Source organism: Scleropages formosus, chromosome 4, assembly GCF_900964775.1.
Source record: "Scleropages formosus chromosome 4, fSclFor1.1, whole genome shotgun sequence".
In the NCBI taxonomy this organism is placed as follows: domain Eukaryota; kingdom Metazoa; phylum Chordata; class Actinopteri; order Osteoglossiformes; family Osteoglossidae; genus Scleropages; species Scleropages formosus.
This window is the reverse complement of record NC_041809.1, coordinates 30,273,429-30,299,937: the sequence shown is the minus strand read 5'-3', so window position 1 is coordinate 30,299,937 and position 26,509 is coordinate 30,273,429. Positions and strand designations below refer to the sequence as shown.

Genomic DNA, 26,509 nt, shown 5'->3' with positions numbered 1-26,509 from the left:
AGTCAAGGGATTTCCCTACAATGATGGGGATCTGCAAGGTATTGTGTTGGTTCTGCAAGTTTGAATCTTCATCCAAAAGGATCTCTGTGTGTGGTTTATATGGGTTTCAATCTAAGACTTGCAGGTGAACAGTGCTCTGTAGATAGCCCATTACCGACCACTCAAATCATTCACACTCGCACGAAAAAACTGTAGTCTAGGAAAGACCCGTATTTGCAGAATACCCAGGGGATCCCCATGATCAAAGACATGTAAGCTTTAAACAAGGTTCAAACCTTTAATGCTACAAATGTGAGGTTAACGGCACAAGGTGACCCATCTTGTGTAGAAGAATGAATGCAAATTTATTCAGACAAAACCAGAGATCACATATGCATAGTTCATTTATTTTCTTCTTGTAAAAAGCACATCTGAGTAAAGACATACACGACAGGCTAAAATGCGCTCATAACAATGAAATGCTTAACTGATTCTACCTGGAATGCATTCATTTTACATTTTTGGTAGATTGTATATAAAAATAAGCATTTGTTGCAACGGTACATAGAACCACAAAGGAAGGCACTGTTCAGAGATACTGCACTCAGTGGACCTCCACTTCTCTCAGATTCATCACACATGCAGAGAATTAACCCCAAGCCTAGACATGTCAAATATAACTGATAGTTCAAACAAATACCCAAGAACCAAGTTAAATTTACAAAGGATTCTTGGGAGCTTCAATGCAAACACCTTCTATTTAATGTAATGTTACCAACTGAACGCATTTCAAACTGTACCTTCGCACATCATTACAGGTTGTGAATGAATTATTTTGGTCTTTTGAGCAGTCCAGAGCCCCCAAAATCACCTATTTCCAGTCTTGTCATGGAGGAAAAAAAAAAGTTCCTGTACATCAATTTTAAAATACTGTAATTAGAGCTGTAACAGAACAACTATGTGCATAGAACAGTTTTGCTGTCAATAAATTGAAAATAATCCAGCCTAAAAACAAACTTGAGGTGATATTCTTAAACATTTCTCAGTAAAATTGCGCAACAGCAGCCTCAAGTCTAGAGATGTAGTCTACAGAAAGATTTAGGTCAGAAAACTACTGAAATACATTTTACATGCTTTATAAAACAGATGAAGACCCTGGAATTCAAGCTATTATTTATCCAGTCAATTTTTGGTTTCTTATGTTCCACAACATACCTTTGTAATGCTAGACCACACCTATTGGCATGGCAAGTCTTGAGAACTGACGCTTTTTAAAAAAAAAAAAAAAAAAAAATTTAAGAGAATAGTTATTCAATCCAAAAACGTAAGAATTCCGCATAAAACTAAAATGAAAGATGCCATTTAAAAAAAAAAAAAAAAAAGGATGTAACGAAAACTGAAAGGTCTCTGTAGCGAAAGGCCTTTGATATTTTTCAATGCACAGAAGCCGTTTATCCAGCAAATGGCTTATGAGCGGCACATTTGGCTTTGAGGTGACAGCAGGGCAATGGAGTTACACTTTCTTCATTCCTCGGCCCATTAAGCAGGCAAACACAGTCATCACCATTTTGGGTTTGACTTCCACCAGGTCCTCTGGAAGGGCGTAAACACGAGCTCCTATTTTTCGAGCCATGGAAACTGCATACCTACAGAGCAGGTGAGGGGATTAGAGGAACACGTGTATATAACTTAACTGAAGTTGAGAGATATCCACAATATGTACATTAGATATCCAAAGCTTCCTTTAATGTGATGAAAAGTTTTCCCTTTAGATTTACATACTGCAAAGTAGAAGAAACAGCACAGTGCAACAGGGAGCAGCGCTGCTGTGGTTTCGATCCCCACTCAGTCTGCATGGAGCTTGCATGTTCTCCCCATGTCTGTGTGGGTTTCCTCCCACAGTCCAAAGACATGCTGTTCAGGTGCACCCCATAATGTGTGAGTGACAGAGTGTGTTCCACTGATGTATGTATGGATGATTGACAAATTGTAAGTAGTGTATCTAGCAGTGTAAGTCACCATGGTGAATAAGGTGTGTGGACTGATAACACTACATAATGTTCATTGCAAGTCGCTTTGGAGAAAAGCATCTGCTAATGAATGTAATGCAAATGAAACCCTTAAGAATAATATCCTACCCATGTGTATTCTCACATGAAGGGAAAAATAGATGAATATTTGAAAGATTTATCCATGTATGTATGTAATACTTCAGCGAATTTCATAAAAATACATGGGGGGAAAACAGCACCATGTTAAAATATAAATACTCTGATTAACACAAATTAAAAGATTTAACATGAGTGTTCAAATCTGGACTCAACTGACAATCTTATTCTACTACAAAGCGTCACGCGCCATTTCTTCCTGCAGCAAGAAAAACTGATGGATCACATCTGATAGACCCACACACCGAGAAGTAAATGATCTGCTGCTAGACGATGTGTCAATAGTACTCACTTGGCATTCTCCAGCTTGTCATCCTCAGACAGCCTGCCCGTCTTCACCAGGTCATAGCTGATGCTCCCCGGCTGAATGGCATCAATCAAGTCTAACACTGGCAGACTTGAGCTGATCTCTTTGTCCTAGTGGTCAGACATAAGAATCATACACACATAGATGCTGGCTTCATTGTGCATCTACATTTTTTTTCCCCCTACCGAGTTGATGCTTTTCTTCAAAGTAACAAGTCCCGCCCCCAATAGAACTTGCAGCGTGTGTATGAAGATGATGTGGTAAAAGTGACTTTATGAACCAACTGGGTTACAGACAGACTTCCGGCCCCAATTATGTTCATTAGCTCAGGAGACAGTGTACTTGTATCTGCTGCTGAAGTGCAACAAAGTGGTTTGTTATCCTTTCCTAGGTGTGTTCAACCTTATGTCCCATTTTACCTGGGTTCACAGCAATCCTGACTTGCTAAGAGTTTACTAAAAATTAAGAAAAGCAATACTGGACATACAGGCAGATACACAACCCTACAAAAACTTACTAAAACTGAATTACACAGACTAACAACTAACCTTGAAGTTTGTGATTTTTGTTTTTTTGCCTGCGTTGGACAAAGTCTTGTTGACCCAATTAACTATAATGTCATCATTAACTTTCTGTCCATCTCCAAGGTCCTCCAAAACATTTAAAGTATATCTGTAAACACAAAAAAAGAAAAATGAATTGAACAATTACACGTGAATTTTGCTTGGGAGGAAAAAAAAAAAAAAAAAAAAAAAGATACTTGCATTAAATTACTTCAGAAAATTGTCAGAATGGTATGTAAATTCTCAAAAAGACCTGACACAAAACAAACAGGTTTGTCACAAATCTGCAAAGTTGCCCTGGTAGTTTTTTTTTTTTAATACTACATTTAGCAGAACAAATAGTCTTTCAATATTCCGTTTGGGGAGGGGCGCAGCGGGTTGGACCGGGTTCTGCTCTCTGGTGGGTCTGGCGTTCGAGTCCTGCTTGGGGTGCCTTGTGACAGACTGGCATCCCATCCTGGGTGTGTCCCCTCCCCCTCTGGCCTATCGCCTTGTGTTACCGGGTTAGGCTCCGGTTCCCCGTGACCCCGTATGGGACAAGCGGTTTCAGATGTGTGTGTGTGTGTGAGAGTGAGTGAAGACATTTCCCCTGACCTCCTCATTAGCTGCCAGACCAGGGCCAGTGTCAGTGTAGCATTGCCATCATTGAGATCCTGTCCACCGATACCAACAAGGGAGAACTTGGCCTCGTTCTTTCCTAGCTCCACTGCGTAGTTGCAGTTCTCCAGCTGTTCAGAAGCGAGATGGTGTGAGGGTCAACAAGTCATTTGCAAGCCATTCAAGCACAGAAAACTTTGGTTTGTATAGCTTGAGCTTGTTTCAGAAAGATGATGTAGAAATAAATGCCTGTTTTCACCACATAAAACCCATCTACTGGTATCTACACAGTAAAACTATATATTTGTAGCATTGTTTCTGCTTATTTTTATGCAGTCATTTATGCTACTAGGTGTTTTACTGGAATAAAGAAAAATAGTTCAAGGGCACACCAGCAGGGCCCTCCTCTCCCAAGACATAAATCTGTAATGTTCCGTGTTCTTTACCAGTACGCAATCTGCGTTTCAATTAGAATTGTTTCTTTCCAATATGCCATGCAATATATGTACACATGAGGAACAAATTTTTTTTTTTACCTTTTTCATATTAGTCCCAATTTTAGGATATGGTGGTTTATTCACTTTATTATTCCAGTCAACAGGAACCTTGATTTTCTCATATAGCTGCAGGATGACCAGGGCATCCTGCAGATCGCTGTAAACAAAAAAAGCACAACTATAAATCACCACCCTGGCTATGGACCACGACATAAGAGAACTGCGTGGCATAATGCTCCACTAGAGAGGAGGGGGGGGAGACTACTGAAAAATCAAATATTGTTATTTCAACTTCATTTTTTCCTTTGTTAGGCTGTCCTATAATTTAGCTACCTTGGAAAAGAATCTCTAATACAAAACAGAAAAACTATGTTAAGAGCAGTATAAGAACGTACCCGTAAAGATGGTTGACATGAGGGTTAACTCCCAGGGAGTTCATCCAATTACGGAAGGTCCTCTCCTCCCGTGTCTCACCTGGAGAAAAATTAAAAGGGCAACATGACAAATGAGGGCATGTCTGATCAATACTCCCATTAATGAGAAGTTATTAAAAAGGAAAACAGGCACATTTTTTGAACAATACACATGTGCAACTTGGAGACATTAGTACAATTTACATTACTCTATGTTTATATTAAGTTTTAGGAACATATTTACATAAAAGATTAAGTGATAACATGTACTGCACAGACACATGCCACTGGAGATCAAAGATCTGCTATGCTGAGCCACTATCAGCGATAAGGGTATTTAATAAGAACTGCTGAGTTATTCAGTGGAATTTCTAGCTGCCCCTAAATTAAACAAGTTGAACAAAAACGTACAGAAACTGCACCTTCATGGAACTATGTTCTCTAATCACTATTTATTTTAAAAAAAATATCAAAAGTTAGAAAATATATATATATTTTCTTTTTTTTCCCCCCACAAAAAACATTTGCAGATAGCAACTGTATGCACTGATCAGTTGTGACTGAGAAAACTGAGGGCTGTCTAATGCTAGCAATGACAAGTGAGGTACATGTGACTGTGATGACTATCCACACCAGGAAGTTAATATCATGAGGCATCTCTCCTCCGTGCTCACCTTCTAAGAGTCCCCAGTCTATGTCTTGGTTCTCAGGCTTAGTCAGGGCAGGGTACTTGTTGAAGAGGTTAGCAACAAATGCCAGGTTCAGTTTGGGATTACCGCTGACAACGTCAGCAGGGGTGACAAACTGCCGGCAGCCGAGCCTGTCCGCCTGTTGTAGCATGCTCTCCGCTCTTCTCAGGTCATCCTTCTCCTGCACAATTCAGAAATGGGCAGAAGTTAAAATCACTTACACAGCTTATCATACTGATGCACTAAAAAGAAGTAGGGAACAAAGCAAAAATGCTAGGCCTCAGAGTAATTCTCAAATCAGCGTTACATTTTCATGAACTGTTGAGTAATTTTTAGGAAAAGAATTTGATTTTAATAAATGCAAAGTATTCTGACATTTAAATTGATTCAACTGGACTAAGCTGTTCTTCAGTATTGATATACATCAACATTATATTCTTAAAATGATGGGAGTGAAGTTTTGCTTCCATAAAACCAAACATGAGAACCTAAACTCAAGTAGTAAAGAGAATTAAAGCCTTCAAGTAAATGTACAATAATTAAAGCTTACTGAAAATAAGTGTATTTACATTGGAAGTGGATTTGTCTGAGATACAAGTCAAAGCTGAATGTGCAAAATAACCGATATCCACATATGATAACTGATGTAATGGCTGAAGTTCTTTTTCCATCATAATCTGGAACATGTGACTCAGGGACAGATGGTCATTAGACATCATAGCATCAATGTTCCATCATTGCAATTTTCAGGGTGCCTAGATATTTTTAACATTCTTTCTTCTCCCTTTAATGGCTGAGACTACTTGTACGAATTGAGTATATGGATGTCTGGCAGTATTTCTGTGATTCATCTGCAGAAGGTTCTCACGCATAACAGTATACAAAAGTTCAATGTTCCTCGTGCCACAGGTCTTAACTACAGACAAAACCTATTCCTCATAACGGTAATCAGTTCATCATTCTCAAATATAGTAAGTCCCTCTTTTGTCAAAATGGTTTTGCTATGGGTTTATTGTAGTCATTCATCCAAGGTATCTTCACCCTCAGGAGCTTTTCAATATAAGTGTTTCTGCTAAAGATGTTATGCAATGGATACACTTACATTGAACCCAGACATGTTAATGTCAATGCAAGGCTCATCTTCTTTCACGCCTTTTGGGGCTATCTGGTTCAGGAGGTGAAAGTAGGCCCTGGAGTCCTTAAATGATAGCAAGCAAAGAACCATTATTGCTATGATGCAACACAAAATTCTGTAGTGAGGAAAACAAAAACTTGCACTGACACTGAAAAGAGCATGAAACTATCAAAAATCAATTAGGCTCATTAAATATTTAATCATTTGTGTGATACCCATTTTTTAAAAACTGCAGATTTTTAAAATCAACATACCAGCAGTTAGAATCATCTGAAAGCTAGTGCACAAAGACAATTAGATATTTCACATCATAACTGCTACGTTGTAACAATAACTAAAAACATCAGGAGATTCCAAAGACAGAACATTAAATAAAGGGAGTTAAACAAGATGACAAAAAATGAAGCTTAATAAATTAAAGACCAAACACTACATATTATCATAATGTGAAAGTTTGAATTTAAGTATCTACTATATAAATGTGGAGGTGATTCGCTGAAGCAATTAGCTCATGGGTTGTAACACACCTCAGACTTATCAGAGCTACACTGGCTCCACATAAATTAAAGTGGATAAAGGTAAAACAAAAAGTAGATGGTCCAGTAGGATAAGTAAGATAAGTTTGATTTTGCAGTTCAGCAGCACTTCAGCTATTGTGTTTAGGTAAATCTCTATGTTATCTAGGATTATATTTCAAAGAACTGAATTATCAAAAGGAATCTGAAAATCATATCAAGTTAAAATGCCCTTTAACGGTCAAGCACCAATACAGATTCTTACTTTGATGTCAGAGCTAAAGTTGTTGATCTTTTTATAACCAGCATTCTCCAGGTGGAAGTTGGCCCAGCGCAGCAGGAGCTCCTCCGGGGACAATTTCATCAAGTCCTCCAGTGTCTCCCCTTCTCTGAGCAAAGCTGCCAGTGCTGCATAACCAAGCAATAGCAATTCACTAACTTAGTCATCCAACATTTATACCCAATCACAAAACATTTATGACTGCCCCCCTTGCTAGATTATATAATGAGCTAGCAGCGCTGCTGCAAAACCCATCCTTCAGTTGAAAACGGGCAAATATCATAGTAGTCACTGATTTAAACATGGAGAGCACTATAAAATACTAAAGTTGATTTAAATAAGTGAAAGGAACTATGGGCCGTACCATCTGAGATCACAAAGACACTAGACTGATTTACTATGGATGCTGATGGTATTGTTGTGAACATGCATATATATTGTGCAATGATTTCTGGTGTTAGTAAGACTTGGTATGTCCACTACTAACTTCTTAAGGCTGCTTAAATCGCCAATATGCTACTTTTTGTTTCTGTCCCATTAATATTTCTACAAAGGCCAATCAGCATTGGCATCATGACCAGCGACAAACCTGGCAATCAAAGCAATAGGCAAAAGGAAGGTACTGTACCTTCGTTCCTGCTCAACTCAATGTCTGCAAACAAACCAATCTTGATGATCTGCCAGAGCAGACCAAGTACAAGGTGAGGCTTTCCTTCCCGTAGATCCAGGGCTCCGATGTTGACCACATGGCAGCCAATAGCGGAGGCGGAATTTAAGGCGAGGTTTAAGTTTTCCTGCGTGGTATTGGAAACATGGATTTTTTTTTAAAATCAGATTTATTCCAAATTTAAAACCTAAACACTGAAGCCTAGGACAACACACAAAGCACAGAATCAATACTGTGTTTCTATGAGACCATTGCAAAAACTCACCTGGGCTGTGAAAGGAGTCAGCTTCTTCTTATTTATTGTTCTCTCATCGATTGTATCAGGTACCGAGAGGTTGATCATCTTACTGAAGTGAACACAAAAAATGAAACCAGAAAACAGTTTGAAAGCAATATTTATAGGCAACTGAAGTATGGCATATTGATTAGTCAGGAGATTAATGGAAACTCACCAGAGCACAATGCCATCTCCTACAGCTTTGAAAAGTGAGTCATTGTTGGGGTCCATGGGCAACACATGCTTGCAGTCTGGGTCATTCTCCAGGGCCTTGTTAATCCAGTTCACAAAGGCATACCGCTCTTCCTCTGCAAGAAAGATAAAATGTTTCACAGCCAGCAGTATCTCTAGAAAGCTTAACATGTTACACTAGTAACTGCCCAGCAAACTAAAAGACCATGAACTAAGAACAAATCAAGATCTGATCAACTGCCAATGGTAGTTGCATGAGTTGAAGAAGAAAATAAAATTCTACTGAATACTACATAAAGTAACGAACTTTGACTGATGCACAAAGAAGTCGTGATGACACAAAGCTATGCCATCACCCTAGAACGCAACAGTCATACCTAAGATATGCCCAACTGAGTTAGGAGAATTAGGTTTCGTTTAATACTCCTACGTAAGCTTGAGGCATTTCTCACCATTTAGAAGAATCACATTTGGATTTTGCATATTTCCCTATAGCTGAGAAGTGCTTTTGACCTTTGGCCCATTTCATTTCTCCAAATCATGTCAGCTTTTCACTGACAGCAAATTCAAGTGCACTGATTTTATTGATTTCTCATGGCCATTATTGGTTTTTTGGCACTAAAGGTTGAATCAATGCGTAAACAGAGTTTCGCATGTGTTGCAGTATCCTCCTGTGGTGTGACTGCAAAATGAGGGGTGTTCGGAAGCTATCTTTACTTACAATCCATATTACTGAAAAGCAGTTCTGAACATGACCTGGTAATCATATCTTCCAGTCACAAGAATTCATCTTATAGGGAGTTTTTCAGGGACGCATTGCTGTATATCCTACTAGCCCTGTAACCTGAAGTGATTTATTCTGCTTATATCTCTGGTAAAACTAATACACAAAAATTTAAATGGGGGAGAAGGGGGGGGGGAAATAAAAAAATCAACAATTATTGCATAATACTACACTATATAAATATCGATCAAGACAATTTGGTAAAAGCCAGGTGGCCTTAGCCCACACGTTTTCAGAGACTAGGTACCCAAAATCCCACCTTAAGGATGTGTCTTCATAAACAAATCATCTCTGGATACCAGGGTCAGGGCACATATCACTGAGTTACACTGCCCATCTAGCCATGTTTTACTACTCCACATTAAGAACCATGGTCATGATTTACTGTACATTACACAGCCTTTCTACAGCACACAACAGGTGAGGTAGTACCTCCATCTCCCTGGGTAAGTGTGTCTGCAGACAGAACAGGAACTAATGTATCATTAATAGCTTAAAGTTGCAGGAGAAGCACTTTCATACTCAACCAAGGCCATCAGTCTGCATCCTCTGAATGTTACCATTAAAAATTGAAAACGTTTCCAAGCACATAAAAATACTAACAACCTGTTAGTGTCAAGATAAATCCAGCAGATAAGGGACTCTGCTGATAAATTTTTAAGTGTCTGCACATTACCTGAGGTTGGAGTGCTGACTGGCACTGAGCCAAAAGCTCACCTGAGAACGAATGCTGTGTGCCCTCGCTAGACAGTTCCGAGGTGCCACCAATGGCCAGGATACCCTCCTTCCTGTTGATGGCCTTCCGGAAAGTTTTAGCAATATCGCTGCTCTGTAGTTCATGGAATATCTGCAGAGAGGATGAGGCGGGAACAGGAGCAAAACGGAGGTCAGACACAAAGAAATAATCATACCTCAAGGAATGTGACCAAAAAAAAAAAAATCTAGATGGCATGTCCATAGTCTTGACTCTGCTACATTATTGAAAAGGAAGTGTGAATGAAATGGTTGTCCAATTTGCCATGCCTGAAAGGCATCAGCTGCCCCTGCAGACATACTTCACATAGCCAGTAGCTGCAAAACTAATTATTCATTAGAAATCTAGAGTTTGCTTCTGGTTGTTTATTTCATCAGACGTGTGAAAACTTCTCTGAAGAGGCAGAGTTGGGAATTGAAATCCGGGAGCACGGTGGTGGCCAACATGGCATTAAATTCACAAGATACCATTTAAAATCAGGAATCATACATCAATAAGGTATTTAATAAGTGAATATTAGATACAATGGCAAGCCTCACCAAAACAAATGACACTGATAGGCTTTAATATTACACTGTGTAACATTATGACACAAATCCCAAAATAGATTTTCAAACACGATGTTGTACCAAAGGACACTGCTATGCAGAAGGGAGTCCTGGCTGGTGGCCACAGTACAACAAAAAGCAGATGTCTGTGGAAAACTGGTACCAGCACAGGTTGCCATGCTGCACTGCGACATCTACCAAATATTCAAATGAACAGGTAGTCTGAAATACACACACACACATTGTCAGAACCGCTTGCTCCATACAGGGTCGCGGGGGAACCGGAGCCTATCCAGCAACACAGGGCGTAAGGCCAGAGGGGGAGGGGACACACCCAGGACAGGATGCCAGTCTGTCGCAAGGCACCCCAAGCGGGACTCGAACCCCAGACCCACCAGAGAGCAGGACTGTGGTCCAACCCACTGCGCCACCGCACCCCCCTCTAGTCTGAAATATTCTCATGGAAATATGCAGGAAGGGCATTATTTATAATCAAAAAAGCCAAATGATTTAAAATATAACCACAATGAACCAGCAATAGTGATGGTAGCAACGATAAACAGTAGGCAGAAATAATGTCATTCTGCTACATGTATGCCTGCAAGCATTATGGCCCATACATACTTGTAATTAACATATTCCTTTGTACTTGGTGGTTTTACAATGAAGTATTCAATATTAATGAAATATACATTTTGCTCTGAAGCACCATCATCCTATTAATACATCAATAAAACAAAATAGCGCAAGACATCATATTCATGCAACTGTATTAAAAACCCTTTACCATCTTCCACCATCGAGTCCAGTTATCTATGGTGAATATTTAGTTTTATTTAGAAACATTCCAGTAAGTCACTATGAAAGGTTAAAAATAGAAGGGAGGGAAAAAAAGTGGTTTATGGCACAGCTGCAATGTGGTCAGATTCTGAGGATATAAAGGCTGACAGAACAGGGAGCCTGGAAATTATTACAATTTTTAAAATATTTTCAGCTTCTGAATGTCTGTGTGCTGCAGTGTGGACATTAACGGCTGAAAGACACTGGCACTTCCCCTCAGACACTTCAGTCATTTGTGAAGTATTTACACAAGATCGCATTGGAAGTAGGAGGGATTGCTACCTTTGACACATCCACCCAGTTTTCAAAAATGGAAAAGAACTCACCCAATTTGACCAGAAAAATTAACATTCAACAAATGAATTCAAATAACCTAACTTTTGTATAAGCAATATATAATGCTGGAAGGCAAATGAGAGTTCTGCACAAAAAAGGTTCAATGGAATCAGACATTTGGGGGAGAAGTACACACTTTTGTCTCAAACTAGAAAAAGAAAAAAAGGAAAAAAAAAAAAAAGAAAAAAGAGCTTTCATCATTATCGGGGGGCAAATCTGTGCCAATCTGAGAATGTGAAGACTACTCATGCAAGCATTTGGAAAGTTGCATTGCCTCTGGTTGATCTCATTCCATACCCAAATTGGTGTGTGTGTGTGCGCACGTGTACGTACTCTTTGACTCTGTGTGCATTACTGTGCCTGGCTTGGAAAGTCCTACTTTATAAATACAAAAACCTGTCTGCAATTTTATGCCTATCAGAACACTTTCATCCCTGAAACTTCACCCTTGTTTTAATATCCATTTGAAATAATGTATAGCATGTGCTTGTTGCTGGTTACAGCTGTACAAGTCTGTGTAAAAGTGACTTTGTTACAAGCATGTATATATTATTGCAGCTATAAACGCATTCCAAGGTCTACTTACGGCAACAAATTCATCAAAACTGATCTTATTGTCCTTGTTGCGATCACCCTCCAGCATCAGCTTTTGGATGATCTCCCTGACCTTGTATCCTGGCAAGGGCAAATTAGCTTCTTTAAACAGGTCATGAAGTTCGTAGTCGCTGATGAAGCCATTGTTGTCAAGGTCTGTCAAGCAGAAGCAGCCATCTCAATCAGTGATCTTTGTCAGCAACACAAACATATGGTTACATAACAAGGTGAACTACCACCAAATTATGGGTGCATATTCCACCAAGACTTACTATGCAAACAAATACCTTTCCAAAGGCAGTTGAAATGTATAGTAATGTGTATACGCATTAAATCCAACGTAAATTATTCCTGGGCTCCTACACAATAGTATTTCACTTTTCTCATATTCAAAAATTCACTTCAAAAAGGTAGGCCTGAGAGACTTTACATTATGTTCACTGATGGCTCATTGCATTTTCATAGCAATTCCCTACCTTACAACGACTGCATCTTGGCTTTTTAACACCGACACTATCATCACCCCCACAAAATCTTGTGAGCATTACCATTGGTCCAACGTAGTTCTTCTATTCAGGTTACTGGTAATAACTAAGAGTTACTCACTGCTTAAATGGCTGAAATTTCACTTGTCATCTCCAAAAAGAATCTACTCCACATACCAGGCTGACACTTACCCACTTTTCTGAAGGCTTCCTGTAGCTCTTCTAGTTCATCCTTTGAGATCTTGCCTGCCATCTCCCAGGAGATAACTTGCAGCTTAAAAAGTCCAAAGGTGGGGTCTGTCCTAACCGAACAAAACAAAACTGTCAGTCAGCAAACTACCACTGCAACAGAACATCTCTGACACACAATCACTGTTTCATACTGTCCTTGCTGCCAGATTACAGAAGGTTGCAAAACATTACAACTTAAATAGGCATTCTACCAGCTATTCAAACAATGTGTAACAGAACAAAAAGCCTGGTCACATACAAGTCTGTCATTCCATTGGACAAAAGAATACCACCCCTGGTCCATATCAAAATGGTTCTGTCCTAATTTCACCGCTCTCGATTAATGCTGACAATGGTGAAACACTCAACCTGAATGTTACACTACAGGCAGAATAGGTATACATATCCAGGGTAAATCTAAACTGTGTTTAACATTGCACATGTAAATACTAGTAATACAGATATTTCAGTGATAAGACTATACTTCACAGAACATTATTTTGAATTATTTCACTGGTGCTTATCTGAGGCCTTTCAATGCTCATCTATCATACCACTATAAACAGTCATATGAATGTTTGACTTATACTTCGATATTAAGTTTTATTACAGATAAAACCATTAGATTCATTTCTGAATCAGATTTGATACAAAATATGAAGTTCTACCGGGGCTTGACGAAAAGTCTGAATAAGATTTAAACAAAGGCCACCTAAACATAAATTTAGCTTGTCAATGTTAATCAGACACATCTGAAATAAAATGTTTTTGAATAAACAAATCAACCAAGTCAAAGTGTACAACAAGTTAGTTACGGTGAATGAATTTGGTTTCAATATATTTTTTGTCCCAACACATCAAGTGGTTGGAAATGACATGAAAGAATTATAGTACCAAAGGTAAAAGATATCCAAAATGAAATAATGTGTCATGCAATGCCCCCACCCCTTCATTTATAAAGAGGAAATAAAGATGCATAAAACCACTAGTCAAAATGTCTGTTAAAATTGAAGTTACAAGAACTTGTAGAATCAGATTTAATAAAAATACCAGTACACCTCAAGCATGATACAAAATGTCATGGTAGGAAGTTGTATTGCTGTTACTTCTAACAATTATTAAAAATAAGCCTAAACACAGAAAAGGGGGGGCAGCACCTGCTTAAAGAACAGTAATTTTCCAAAAAATTACTAGTAGCTAGGCCACCTAAAAAAACAAGCCGTGGTGAGCAATAACTCATGAAAAATTTCCAACTGTAGCGCTACCAAAATTTTTAATCAATGACTGTAATACTAGTACTTCTATTAATAATCCCAGTTTAAGGTAATTTTCCCGTGTGACACATCTACACCGAAAAGACCTAACTGCAGGATGATGGAGATCAATATCTCCCAGCAAGTTGTCATCAGTGAAAATTACACTCATTTCACTAAAAACTTGTCCACAACTCACATTAATGGTCACAGCTTAAGGCACACTCCTTTCGCCATCCCTTTGCTTGTACTTATCAGTGCCACATTTCCAAAGTCAGTTCTACTTTTAAATAAAGCCTTGTTTTGATTGAAAACCTGCCATCATAAACCCCAGTCCCATAAACGGCTACGAACGGTAGCACAGACGACAGCGTAAAGCAACTTAATTCCAACTCAGTTGTGCAAATATTCTTGCACCAAAATAGCCATGCTATGCTGTAACCAAAAATGTTGGCTATTTGCTATAGAAACCACAGGCACAACTCTTAAAAACCAAGAACACAGCAACACTTATCGACCGAGCCCAAAGCACACTCCTGACGCAAAGAAAACTAGTCCGGCAACAGCAAACCAACCTTTCGCACCTTCTCCCTCCAACGACCTTTACATTTAATTAAAGTACTACATTTGACCTTGGCATGCCCAAAATGTTTTCCTCTGCTGCTGCTGCTGCAAGTTGCTTAGAACCCACAGTGTACGAATGGGTGTGTTCTGAAACAGAGGTCTGGGAACTCAGGAGCAGCTCGACAGGTTTCCACTCCCTTCCTACAATGCTGGTTAAGAACCCTGCTGCACACCAACAGTGTTATGCACGGAACTATAAATGAGTCATTGAAAATAAGTAAAGTTAAATTTAAAATAAAATAAGCCTTAAACCACAATGTTTCCTCCTCTGCAAGAAGTGGGCCAAGCTCACGTCTGCAGGGTGGAACTGGCAAATGGGGAGCAGCTGCAACGGCTAAAACTTATACGAAGTGTAAAATATGAGAAGAAAGTTCAAGTGCACTTAATTACAACTACAGTTCAGCTTCCAGTGTTTTGTGTGTGCGCCACTTTTTTTCTTTTTTTTAAACTGCTTAGAGGTTTTGAGATATTCCTTCGTTTGTTAAATAGGTTTTGTATACGATAGCAATGGTTCAACTAGACAACGGCTTGTGATCCACAAGTCACTGGTTCAAGCCCTTTTCTTCTTGTTACTTTTATCATGACAAACACAATCACATACAAAATCATTCATAATGATGATACTTTTCTGCAGAATTCAAAACTTTTAGAACTTTACATTGCTTTGCTTTGGGAATTATACAGATACAGGCAGAGATGCTTACAAGCGGACAACTGACATGAACAGGAGAGGCAATGCGCCATGTGAGGGGGATTCTGCTCTCCTTGCACAGTGCACATCACCAAGATAAGAGACTTTTTAATGCAAAATATGCATAAGTTACTTCTAAGTAATAGCTGATAATGGTCATTTATATTTGCTCATAACTTAATTTTGGTAAAATGAGCCTTCGTCATATGAAGGATGCTTTTATTTCTTACTACATGTTCGGTGTGTGCTTAGGGAAAAAGATTCAAAAACACACCAAAATAAGGATCTACCTTCATTGCATTAAAATCACTGTCAAAAATCGGAAAAAGGCTTGTTTTACACACATCTATGGCTTTACCAAAAAAAAAAAAAAAAAAAAAAAAAAAAAAAAAAAATTACATAATGTAGTGTCTCTCTCACACACACACACACACACACACACACACACACACACACACACACACAGAGTCTGAAATCGCTTGTCCTGAGCAGGGTCATGGCAAACCAGAGCCTAACCTGGCAGCACAGGGTGCAAGGGGACATACCCAGGATGGGACGCCAGTCCATCACAAGGCACCCCAAGCGTGACTCGAACCCCAGACCCACCAGAGAGCAGGCCCCAGTGCATCACCACACCCCCTACTGTAATGTCATACAATTTAAACACACACAAAAATTTTACAATATACTTATAACGCATTGATGTTTTATTCAAGTTTGCATAACATGAACTTCAGGGTGTAAACAGTGTGGTGGGAAGTTTGCATGATTTTGGAAACTTTACATAAATAACTTGTCCTTTTAGATGAGATCGGAGGCCATAAAAACTAAAGTGTCCAACGCAGCCAAGCCAGGCAGGCCACTCACTGCTAGAGCTGTCTGATGAAATCAAGCTGAATACCCACAAAGAAATTTGAAGCATTTAGGGCTTGGTTACTCAGGCATGCTCCCTTTTTAGCATGTAGACAAGAGACTTACTGCTCTACAGGAATGATCATTACCTCCAGCAACAACTCTCCTCATGACATCCTCCTGTGAGCCTGATGAGCTGTCATGCTTGGAATGACTTTCACATTCACAGCGGCCTACTTTCAACTGATTAAATAAAAATCATACTTAGGATTAATCATTATTACTAATTTACAACGAGGAGGAGGAGTTTCAAAAAAAAAAAAAAAAAAAAAAACTGCAGAGCCTAGTAAAGAACTATCATCAAAAATGCAGACAAAGATAATGGCTATACACTAACAACAGTGATTCACAATGAAGTAACTTTCTAGAAAAACAGAAGGCTGGCAGAAAGCTGTTATTAACCAGAAGACCAGCATTCCTCTTCCAAATTAAGCTTGTATGAAACCTCTTTCAACTATGACCAGGCGTTTACTTCCTTAAGTGTAGTGTAATTATTTTTTTTTTTTAAACAGACATATACCAACTATAAGCGCACCAAATGAAATGACATTAAGGGAAGCAAGGCATCCAGATGGTGAAAAAGTATGACATCCAATGTCTCCTCAGATAACGCCACCAGATAATACCTGTCGATGTAACACTAGATGGATTGCAAAACATGAACACAGAAGGAGCAAGATGAGAAAACCAGATTATTTTGGACAGGGGTGCTGGCTGTAATTTTTAAGACATGGAGAGCCAGGAAAAAATGATGGATCTTGGATCAAACTGGGTGAGGACTGTCATTACATTTAATCAGTGCGCAGATGCTTTTCTACAAAAACATAAGATTACCGGTATTTAGCTGACCTTATTGTCCAAGGTAACAATACCACCCTGTAAGAATTCACTCATTTATAATGCAGAGCCACATCTCATGCATACGACAAATCAGACTCCTCAGTTCACCAAAAAAACATCTTTGGACTGTGGGAGGGAAAACAAAGCACCCTAGGCAAACCCACACAAAAACAGGGAGACAATGTGAACTCAATGCATTCCATTAAGCATTTCTGAGTTACATTGCCATTATAGTTGAGAAGTGTGTTTGGTTTAAATTTCAGCTGTGCAAAATACAACTTTGTACTGTATCATTTTTTCTTTTGGTTGCAATTTTTTCAATGTCAGCAACTATACCAATCCAGTACATATCAGTGCACATGTAAACAATAAATTAACCAAGAGATCAAATATAGAGGGGGGGAGATGCACAAATAATAAACTAACTGAAATCACAGTGTTATCTCTTGGGTGAAAACTCATGCAGGAACACAAACAAACAAACTACACATAATTTTTGTAAGTACTCCAAGCACACTTATTGTGTTCCAAATCATTTCACTATTCCTAGGAGGCTCGTCTGTAATGCCTGACTTCCTTCAAGACAGGAAACATTTCTGCAGTGCAAACATTCCACAACACAAATATTTTGTTCTTTTAGGGAGAGAACAGCTTACTTTATTTATAAAGATCTTTGATACTAAGAGTGCAAGACTATGCAATTACACATAGCGGAAGCGACAGCAAGCCTTAACACCCTACTACAGTCAACACACACACACACACACACACACACACACACACACACACACACACACACACACACACACACACACCTATTTAAGCCCTTTCAGTCGAACACTAGAATATGGTTGTTGTGCCCAGATGGCAATACCATCTTTTATAATATATTTTTCCAGGTTTGGCTTAATCTCTCAGAAGAAGTAGGGGAAGGGGAGAACAACTACATATAAAGGCAGAATCTGCTAGAAACAGCACAACCATTGATGACAACAAGACAGCCAGCCTGTGTCTAAACCTAGAATAAATCTAATACATAGACAAGGTTGGCTAATGCAGGCTATGCTGCAAATCCAAACAGCAGTACAACACACTGCAATGCACTCTATTGTTAACCAAGTTTTCATGCAAAAGTCTGTTCTGCTTCCAACAGAAGCTATTGAATTCAGCTTTTGTCTGGACAACTGCATAAACTGTTACCTATGCAAATTTAAACAATGGAATGCACTTATTTCCTTATTTTCATCAGACCACTGGAAAGGGGGGGAGACACCATTATCAGGGTCTTCACAGGTTAAATGACTGCTTCCACATCAGCATCATCACTCCTTAAACCACCTCTCGCAGCCTGCCAGTAGTTTCCATATCTGAGTCACGCTAAGGTTAGTCATGTTCTTTTCTAAGCCATATGGAAAATATGGGTGTGTCACTGCCAGTCAAGTATAATAGAAAAGCTGAAGTATGTTATAATTGAACTAACGTGTGGACCAACACTGATTTTCTCACGCACATTTGTGGTCTTACATCTTAAACCTGATCTGCTTCTCAGATCCTGGTATTAAGCAATGTGTTTTATGTTGACCTGGCCAGTCTAACCTTATCCCACCTTCATTAGCAGAATATAAGCTCAAATCCCTTTAATTTAAAGCAGTAAGCAGCTGATATCCAATTTCCTTGATGCTGAACTTGGAATTCTTGCAAAATTCATAGACTCATCCTGTGAAGCCATGATAAAGTTGATAGCATCCTACAAAAAACCAAGCTTAAGTGTCTTCCAGAACATAGTATGTCACAGCACAAGAATTTGAGAAGGTGGGAAGCAAATCTTGCTTAGAGTAGAAGAGGCCAACCATGCTCACTACACGCACATTCAGACCCTGTTACACCAGAAGGTTTTATATGGCTTTACAAGTGTTTAGCGTTAAGGCAACCAGGAAGTATAGAAATTTTGCACACAGACTTGTAATCTGAAAACTGCATTCAAGTCCTTGAAAGGGGCCATCATATTTTATCAAGTTTACACCAAAATACTGAACCTGAACTGCTACAGTAAAAAAATATGGCTGCTATATTAGTAAAACTATTCCCAGCAGCCACAACAATAACAATAAATTGTCTCTGGACTCCATGTTTCTTCATTTAAAAGAAATGACGAAACAAATCTTGGGGTTCTCTGAGGTAAGCAGACAAGTCTAACCAGCTGGAAAATTGTCACGCCACCTCTTCTGCTATGACTTTCCTGGACAGATAATTAGAAGAACTTACCATACACTGTTAAGGCCCCTCCCTGACCAGCCCTTCCCTTCACAATCCACCCTGTTTTCTATTCACAGTATCACCATTATGCCTTATAAATTGATTCTTATAAGCCTCAGCTGTTTGCTCCACAGTGACAAAATAAGGATGTTCTCTGTTTGTGACAGCATATTCATTTCATCATTTTTCATTTACACCTTACCCCAGTGTAATAACAGCTCATCATTATATGTACATTTAATCATTTAGTAGATGCTCATCTCCAAACTCAGAGTCTAACACATTTAAAAAAAAAAAAAAAAAAATTTGTACACCTCCTACAGGCTGTCACCTTCAGTCAGCAATAGTTTCCCTTCTTGTCTAATATGTAAAGAACTACACAAATGTCGTAAGGCTTTGTATAGAACTGACAGACTACAATGGAGTTCATATGACATTTTTTCCAAGCACATTTCAGTTCACTGAACAACCCTGGGAATGACCAAAGACAGGATTACAGATTTTAGACGCTCACCGACCACTTTATTAGGTACACCTTACTAGTACCGGGTTGGACCCCCTTTTGCCTTCAGAACTGCCTTAATTCTTCATGGCATGGACTCAACAAGGTGCTGGAAACATTCCTCAGAGATTTTGGCCCATATTGACATGACAGCATCAAGCAGTTGCTGCGGATTTGTCGGCTGCACATCCATGAAGCGAATCTCTCGTTCCACCACATCCCAAAGGTGCTCTACTGAAATGAGATCTGGTGACTACAGAGGCCATTTGAGTATAGTGACCTCATTTTCATGTTCAGGAAACCAGTTTCAGATGATTTGAGCTTTGTGACATGGTGCGTTATCCGGCTGGAAGTAGCCATCAGAAGATGGGTACACTGTGGTCATAAAGGGATGGACATGGTCAGCAACAATACTCAGGTAAGCTGTGGCATTTAAACGATGCTCAATTGGTACTAAGGGGCCCAAAGTGTGCCAGGAAAATAACCCCCACACCATTACACCACCACCACCAGCCTGAACCGTTGATACAAGGCAGGACGGATTTATGCTTTCATGTTGTTTATGCCAAATTCTGACCCTCACATCTGAATGTCGCAGCAAAAATCAAGACTCAGGCCAGGCAACATTTTTCCAATCTTCTATTGTCCAATTTTGGTGAGCCCGTGCAAATTGTAGCCTCAGTTTCCTGTTCTTAGCCGACAGGAGTGGCATCCGGTGTGGTCTTCTGCTGCTGTAGCCCATCTGCTTCAAGGTTTGACGTGCTGTGCGTTCAGAGATGCTCTTCTGCATACCTTGGTCGTAACGAGGGGTTATCTGAGTTACTGCTGCCTTTCCATCAGCTCAAACCAGTCTGGCCATTCTCCTCTGACCTCTGATATCAACAAGGCATTTTTGCCCACAGAGCTGCTACTCACTGGATATTTTCCTCTTTTTCTGACCATTCTCTGTATACCCTAGAGATGGTTGTGTGTTAAAATCCCAGTAGATCAGCAGTTTCTGAAATACTCAGACCAGCCGGTCTGGCACGTCAAAGTCACTTAAATCACCTTTCTTCCCCATTCTGATGCTCAGTTTGAACTTCTGCAGATCGCCTTGACCATGTCTACATGCCTAAATGCACTGAGATGCTGCCATGTGATTGCGTTCACGAACAGTTCAACAGGTGTACCTAATAAAGTAGCCGGTGAGTGTAGTTTGCATGTCTGAAACCAATGAAGTTACATCACATACTGTGTGCAACTGGGAGGGACTGGTTTTATGTGTATATTTAGGCTTTGTATTTTTTATATGCTTTTATAGTTACACTATTTTTATAAACCTATTTAGCCTTTTCCTTACACTGCAGCTGTGCACTCTCAAGTCCATGTGCTATACTAAAAGAAAAGACGCAATGGTGTGGACTCCTTGATGTTTTAGTCATTTAAAGAAAACTCAAAAGTTAAACACAAATAAAAGACAAGAAAAGGACTTCTGAAAAACAAATTATTTTGCTGGTTTTGCCTCTTCAATAAACGAGCGTGCCTACATACATTTCAATTCGGTGACTTCACAGAAACTCTTAATTAAATACATTACTTCTTCCTTAAAACAAACTGAAACCTTAGCTGGCAAAGCTTGTCTCTAAGAGTTTACTATCCTTGTGTCCCTATAAAGGTCTCCATGTGGCACTGTCAGAGGTTCCAGAGACACTCTCACCAGTTACTAGGGAGACAGCCCCAGATGGTCAAGCTTACTCTGCCACTAATTCCTTAATTCAGGGATCCCCACTTCAAAGAAGGCAACAGATATTGCCTGAGCTTTTCAAAATGAAGAAAAGAAAAACTATTTATCTGGACGTGGACTTAAATGGGGATGAAGAACGATCAGACGTCGGTCCCAGAAGCTCTTTCATCATATCCGGCCTCCTCCCAGTCCCAGTCTCGATCGCAGTACAACCCCCAAAACCCCTGAGAGAACTAATGACACAAAGACCAGAACATAAACACTTCCAGTTCGTAAAAAACAATGGTTTAAAACACAAAACTGTTCTATACAACAAATTCAAAATCTACTACATCCAGTATACACACTTCCAACTGCCATGCAACACATTAAAATTTCATTTGCTGGTGATATAATAGATTTTATTTAAATAACAGGTTTGAGTAGAATTATCTGAATATAAAATGTAATTAATAATCAACTAGTGTTTTGTCATTAGTAATTATATTTATATTCAGATCATTTAAAATTGTACTAAAAGCCTGCAATTTCAGTATTCTTGTAATATTAAAACAAAGCGGAAAACGGGTATTTAGAAATTGGCAATTATGTATTACCTCCTTTACTAAAATGCGATTTATCATCACGATAATTAGGGTCTCTAAATCACTATAATCCTCCATATGTAGGACACCCCTTGCTGTGCTGTAAGAAGACATGGCTTCCCCCAAGATAATTTTCAACCTCAAGTGACCCTTAGGCATCATTAGTAAACAAGCACACTGTAATTATCCTGTGACTCTTATCCCGGGAAGTGTGTCACGAGGCCTGCAGACCAGCCTGTTGTAGACATAACAGGGGACAGCAAGAATTACGTAATGCCCACACCCAGTCCCTTCATATAACAATTTCTATTACTGATTTTTTTTTTTTTTTTTTTTTTTTTAAGAAATTTGGCACAAGATCATAGCTCCTCCTGTCCTACATGATCAAATAGGAATTTCAGGACTAGATGTAGGGAACACATGAATCAATACAGAATAGAATGGGAAATATACTTTTAGGTTAGTAGTTCCCAGTATTTCGGGAGCCCCAGCCATATACAATCTTCCCCCAAATACGCCCATTCAAATTCAAAGAATTTGACTTTACAAAGAGTTTCATTTAACATCCCTACGAGTCCAACTTACAAGCTATTTCTTCACATTTACAATAACTGAATTTGGATTTTGTGCTGCTGAGTGTCTGATGCACAATTATTCATCAGGCAGATGCTTTTCTCTAAATACAACTATCACAATGGAATATTTAGCTGACACTAAATTCCAAAAGTTGACCAATTTGTCCTGAAAGCATTTGTGAAGTTCATCAGCTTCCAGCCAGTTTCAACTTTGTTTAGATCATCTCCATAAACACCACATACTCACTGTATGACCAGAATTACTACAGTTGTAACACATGAATGAGCTGAAAGTACTACACGATGTACAACAAAAAGAATTCTTTTCAAAAACGATGCTGTTCAGTCTCAGCCATAAGAATTATTTTTCAATTCAAAATGTCAAATCAGCATAACCTGCATATTAGTGACAAATGAACTGCCACCTTCCTGATAATTTACATGCATTTACATTAATTCAAAGTAAAACTACAACCATCGGAACCGATAGGCATTTGAACAAGGTTACACATTTTAAACTGATACAATGTTAGAACTTATACAGCAGGGTATGTAAAGTAATACCTTCCAAAGATATTTATATTTAATATATGATTTAATTAATCAGCCTTTCAAATATTTGGCCAAATTAAATGGGTAAGTAAGCTTCAGGCTCATTTAAATTGACAAACATATTAAAAATCCTAACACAGCACCATAAAGAAGAACAGAATCTCTCCAGGAGAATTACTGAGCGAAATAACTTTCCATGGCACCGAAAGCAGGTTTCAAGTATCAAGACACCTTTCAGAAACATCCTGAATTACAGAAAACCCAGGGCAACAGTACTAGACAGGACCAGAAACAAAAAGAAGAACATCACTCCTCAATATTTATGGTCAAATGAAGATCATATGTGGTTACGGCACTGGCATCACACCTGCCCAAACACAAGCAGCTTGCTACACACCCAACTGGGTGGCAGCACGCAAAAATAGTACCGATTTCCATATGATCACAGCTCCCAGTCATAAAAGTTATATTCCAGGTTCATAAAATTATCATTCCATTTTCCAGCTCTAAATTTATCTACAAAACATGCTTTATAAAGCATGTATCTGTTTCACTGATTATTTTAAACCAAGAAACTATCACATAGGCTGAAGTTTAGCTTGGAAGCAAGTAATTTGCTAGTATACGTGGCACTGTGTACATACAATTAATTTTCTTCAAAAATTTAGAAGATGTAGGAATGTACTTTAAAAACCAATTCACAGTATAAAAGCTCAAAGTGGAAATACCATCCTACTCTACATCCTTAGACTTTTATCAACTATATATGGCCTAAACCAAATATCCTGCAGAAAGCAGACAGAGAAGACAAGGTATTGTATTAAAGAAGCAATGTCAAAATAGCTTTAATGCCACTTTTATCTGAGCATAATTCAAAGCCCTTCTGCAGGTAGGTTTAACATTGAAAGATACGGACTTGATAGATTGCTACTACTTTCTTCTGGTTTGAGCCCCGACGGCGTGCTTCCGGTGACGCTCAGGAGTAAGTTCCTTAATCCGGACCGATAAAAATATGCACGTCAAAAAAAGATTTGAGGATTTTCTAGATGTTTGTCTGATGTGAGATCCAGGCCAAACAAGTCCACACCTCTTCGCTTGACCTAGAGAAAGATGCCTTTTAAGGGCTGTTCCTCAAAAGACTGCAATTGTGAAAAAGCAATGCCGTCATTCTTACCAAACCACAGTTAAAAAAAAAAAAAAAAAAAAAAAAAAGTCAAGGCCTCCATTTTTGGAACACGTGGCTCAGCAAACTGCTAGCTATACAAGCCAAACTTCAGACTACATCTCCCTGTGACACTAAAGCATTTTTTCAGCTGACCAAAACAAGTTCTCAACACCTACTTAGGCTCCACCAAAGTGGAAACTGGTGCTTTGTGCTCACAAAACACGTTTACGCTGACAGCTGATACATCCATGCGCATTTTTTTTTCCCCCCCTCGAACAATCTGAAATGGCGAACGCGTACGCACACAGAAAACCTGAGCCGCTTAAGGTAAGTTCCACCTCGGTCAAGTTCTCGTACGCCTGGTGCTTCCTGCCGAAGTTCTGCTTTTGCAAGGGGGGGGGACTTTGCGGAACCAGCTCTTCTGGAATGGGAGGCCTTGGACTTCCCACCGCTAACCTGTCAGAGAAACACACACTGCAGCTGCACCAGACACACAGGATGTCTTCTTCAAGGTGTCATCTGTCAGCCCTGAAAAACTGGTCGGGCAAGAAAGCACGTTATGGAGGTCTGCTCACCTGAACTCCACAGAATTTGACCCATTTGAAGGAGAAGGGGAAAACATTCTCTAAAACAAACAACTGTCGAGTACTTTGGATTTAACTGTCTGAGACACACACAACTGTTAATGTACAAGCCGAGGCCAGCGTCTCATTTCCGCAATGACTCTTCTGTAATAAGTGACCCAATATTTCTAATTCAAATGGCCTAACTTGTACAGACCAGAAAATACAAAATGTGTGCGTGAGAAAAGCACCAAAATAAAAAAAATTAATTACTTTCACACACGGGTCCTTAGCAAAAAAGCCACTCCATCATGATCATGTCTAAATTGGGTCTTTCTACAGGACAATATGACATCAAATGAGTTCAACGGCCACAAATACAACATTCGTGCTGGACAATGTCCACAACGCCTTGCTTCGGTGTATCTGACTACGTAAATTGCCTCTGCTGTCAGACATGACCTCATATTTCTCGAATATTTTCCCATACTGAAAATCGCAGCCTCGCTCCACCGCTGGGGCCACGCGCCCGCCGCCCATGCGCACAACGCAGCGCGTCTCGCACCCGCAACGCGACGCGATCGCGTGCTGGCCGAGTGCCGACGCGACTGGCTTTGTTCTTGGTGCTTAGGAATGCTTTCCACTCACTCAAGAGATATTCGAACTCTGTATGAACATTAACGAATCTGACTCCGAGGGTCGGCAAGCTTTTTAAAAAAAAAAAAAGATACGCAGCTAAACACAGCAACATGCATATGCGCAAATAAATTTATATATATATATATATATATATATATATATATATATATATATATTATACACACACACACACATACACACACAGCGTGACGGTCTAAAATTTCAGGACAGCGTTGCCGTCGACAATTTCGTGACATCGCCGACGGCATCAATGAAACCGATAAAACTGCACAAATCAACACGGGACGGGCTGCGTATTCACAAACGCTGATACTACGTTCTTTCGTAACTTTATAATTAATAATAATACAGTCTGAAAAGTTAGGCTCAGCCATGGCATGATCGTGCGTGCAAGCAAGTCCTCCTGACGATGCAGTGATCCAACAGAAACACTACTAAGCCCACATTTCTTTTACCTATATTTCAACTTTGACACGTCGATAACAAACGCCACACCGTCTCAGCTGCGCAGCTCGCTCCAAGCTACACACTCACTGCACTGTGTGTGTAACACTAAGTCAGCATTGCACTAATCATGGAAATTTTCTAAGATATCTTGCTAGCAATCATGCATCGATAGAACCAAATGTTACAAAGTTACTACTACAAAAACATTTCACTTAAATCGTGCATAGTAACGCAAGTAAAAGTAAAGTTTAGGACTCACTTCGCTTTCCCCGCTTCCAAAATTCCGTTAACAACCAAGTCTCGGTTTAAAA

At 39.3% G+C, this 26,509-nt stretch overlaps 1 protein-coding gene across 1 annotated transcript; it reads right to left on the bottom strand.

The window, feature by feature from the left end:
• Positions 1-1,296: 1,296 nt before the first annotated feature.
• Positions 1,297-26,509, bottom strand: LOC108934443 (plastin-3). Its single transcript, XM_018752286.2, has 16 exons — positions 26,458-26,509; positions 12,813-12,922; positions 12,128-12,291; positions 9,781-9,910; positions 8,263-8,395; positions 8,076-8,157; positions 7,772-7,937; positions 7,129-7,271; positions 6,316-6,411; positions 5,199-5,394; positions 4,507-4,585; positions 4,151-4,268; positions 3,612-3,745; positions 3,003-3,126; positions 2,440-2,564; positions 1,297-1,625 (listed from the first exon to the last, which is right to left on the bottom strand). The coding sequence occupies exons 2-16, from the start codon at positions 12,871-12,873 to the stop codon at positions 1,493-1,495; spliced, it is 1,884 nt and encodes a 627-aa protein (XP_018607802.2). The 5' UTR covers positions 12,874-12,922; positions 26,458-26,509; the 3' UTR covers positions 1,297-1,492.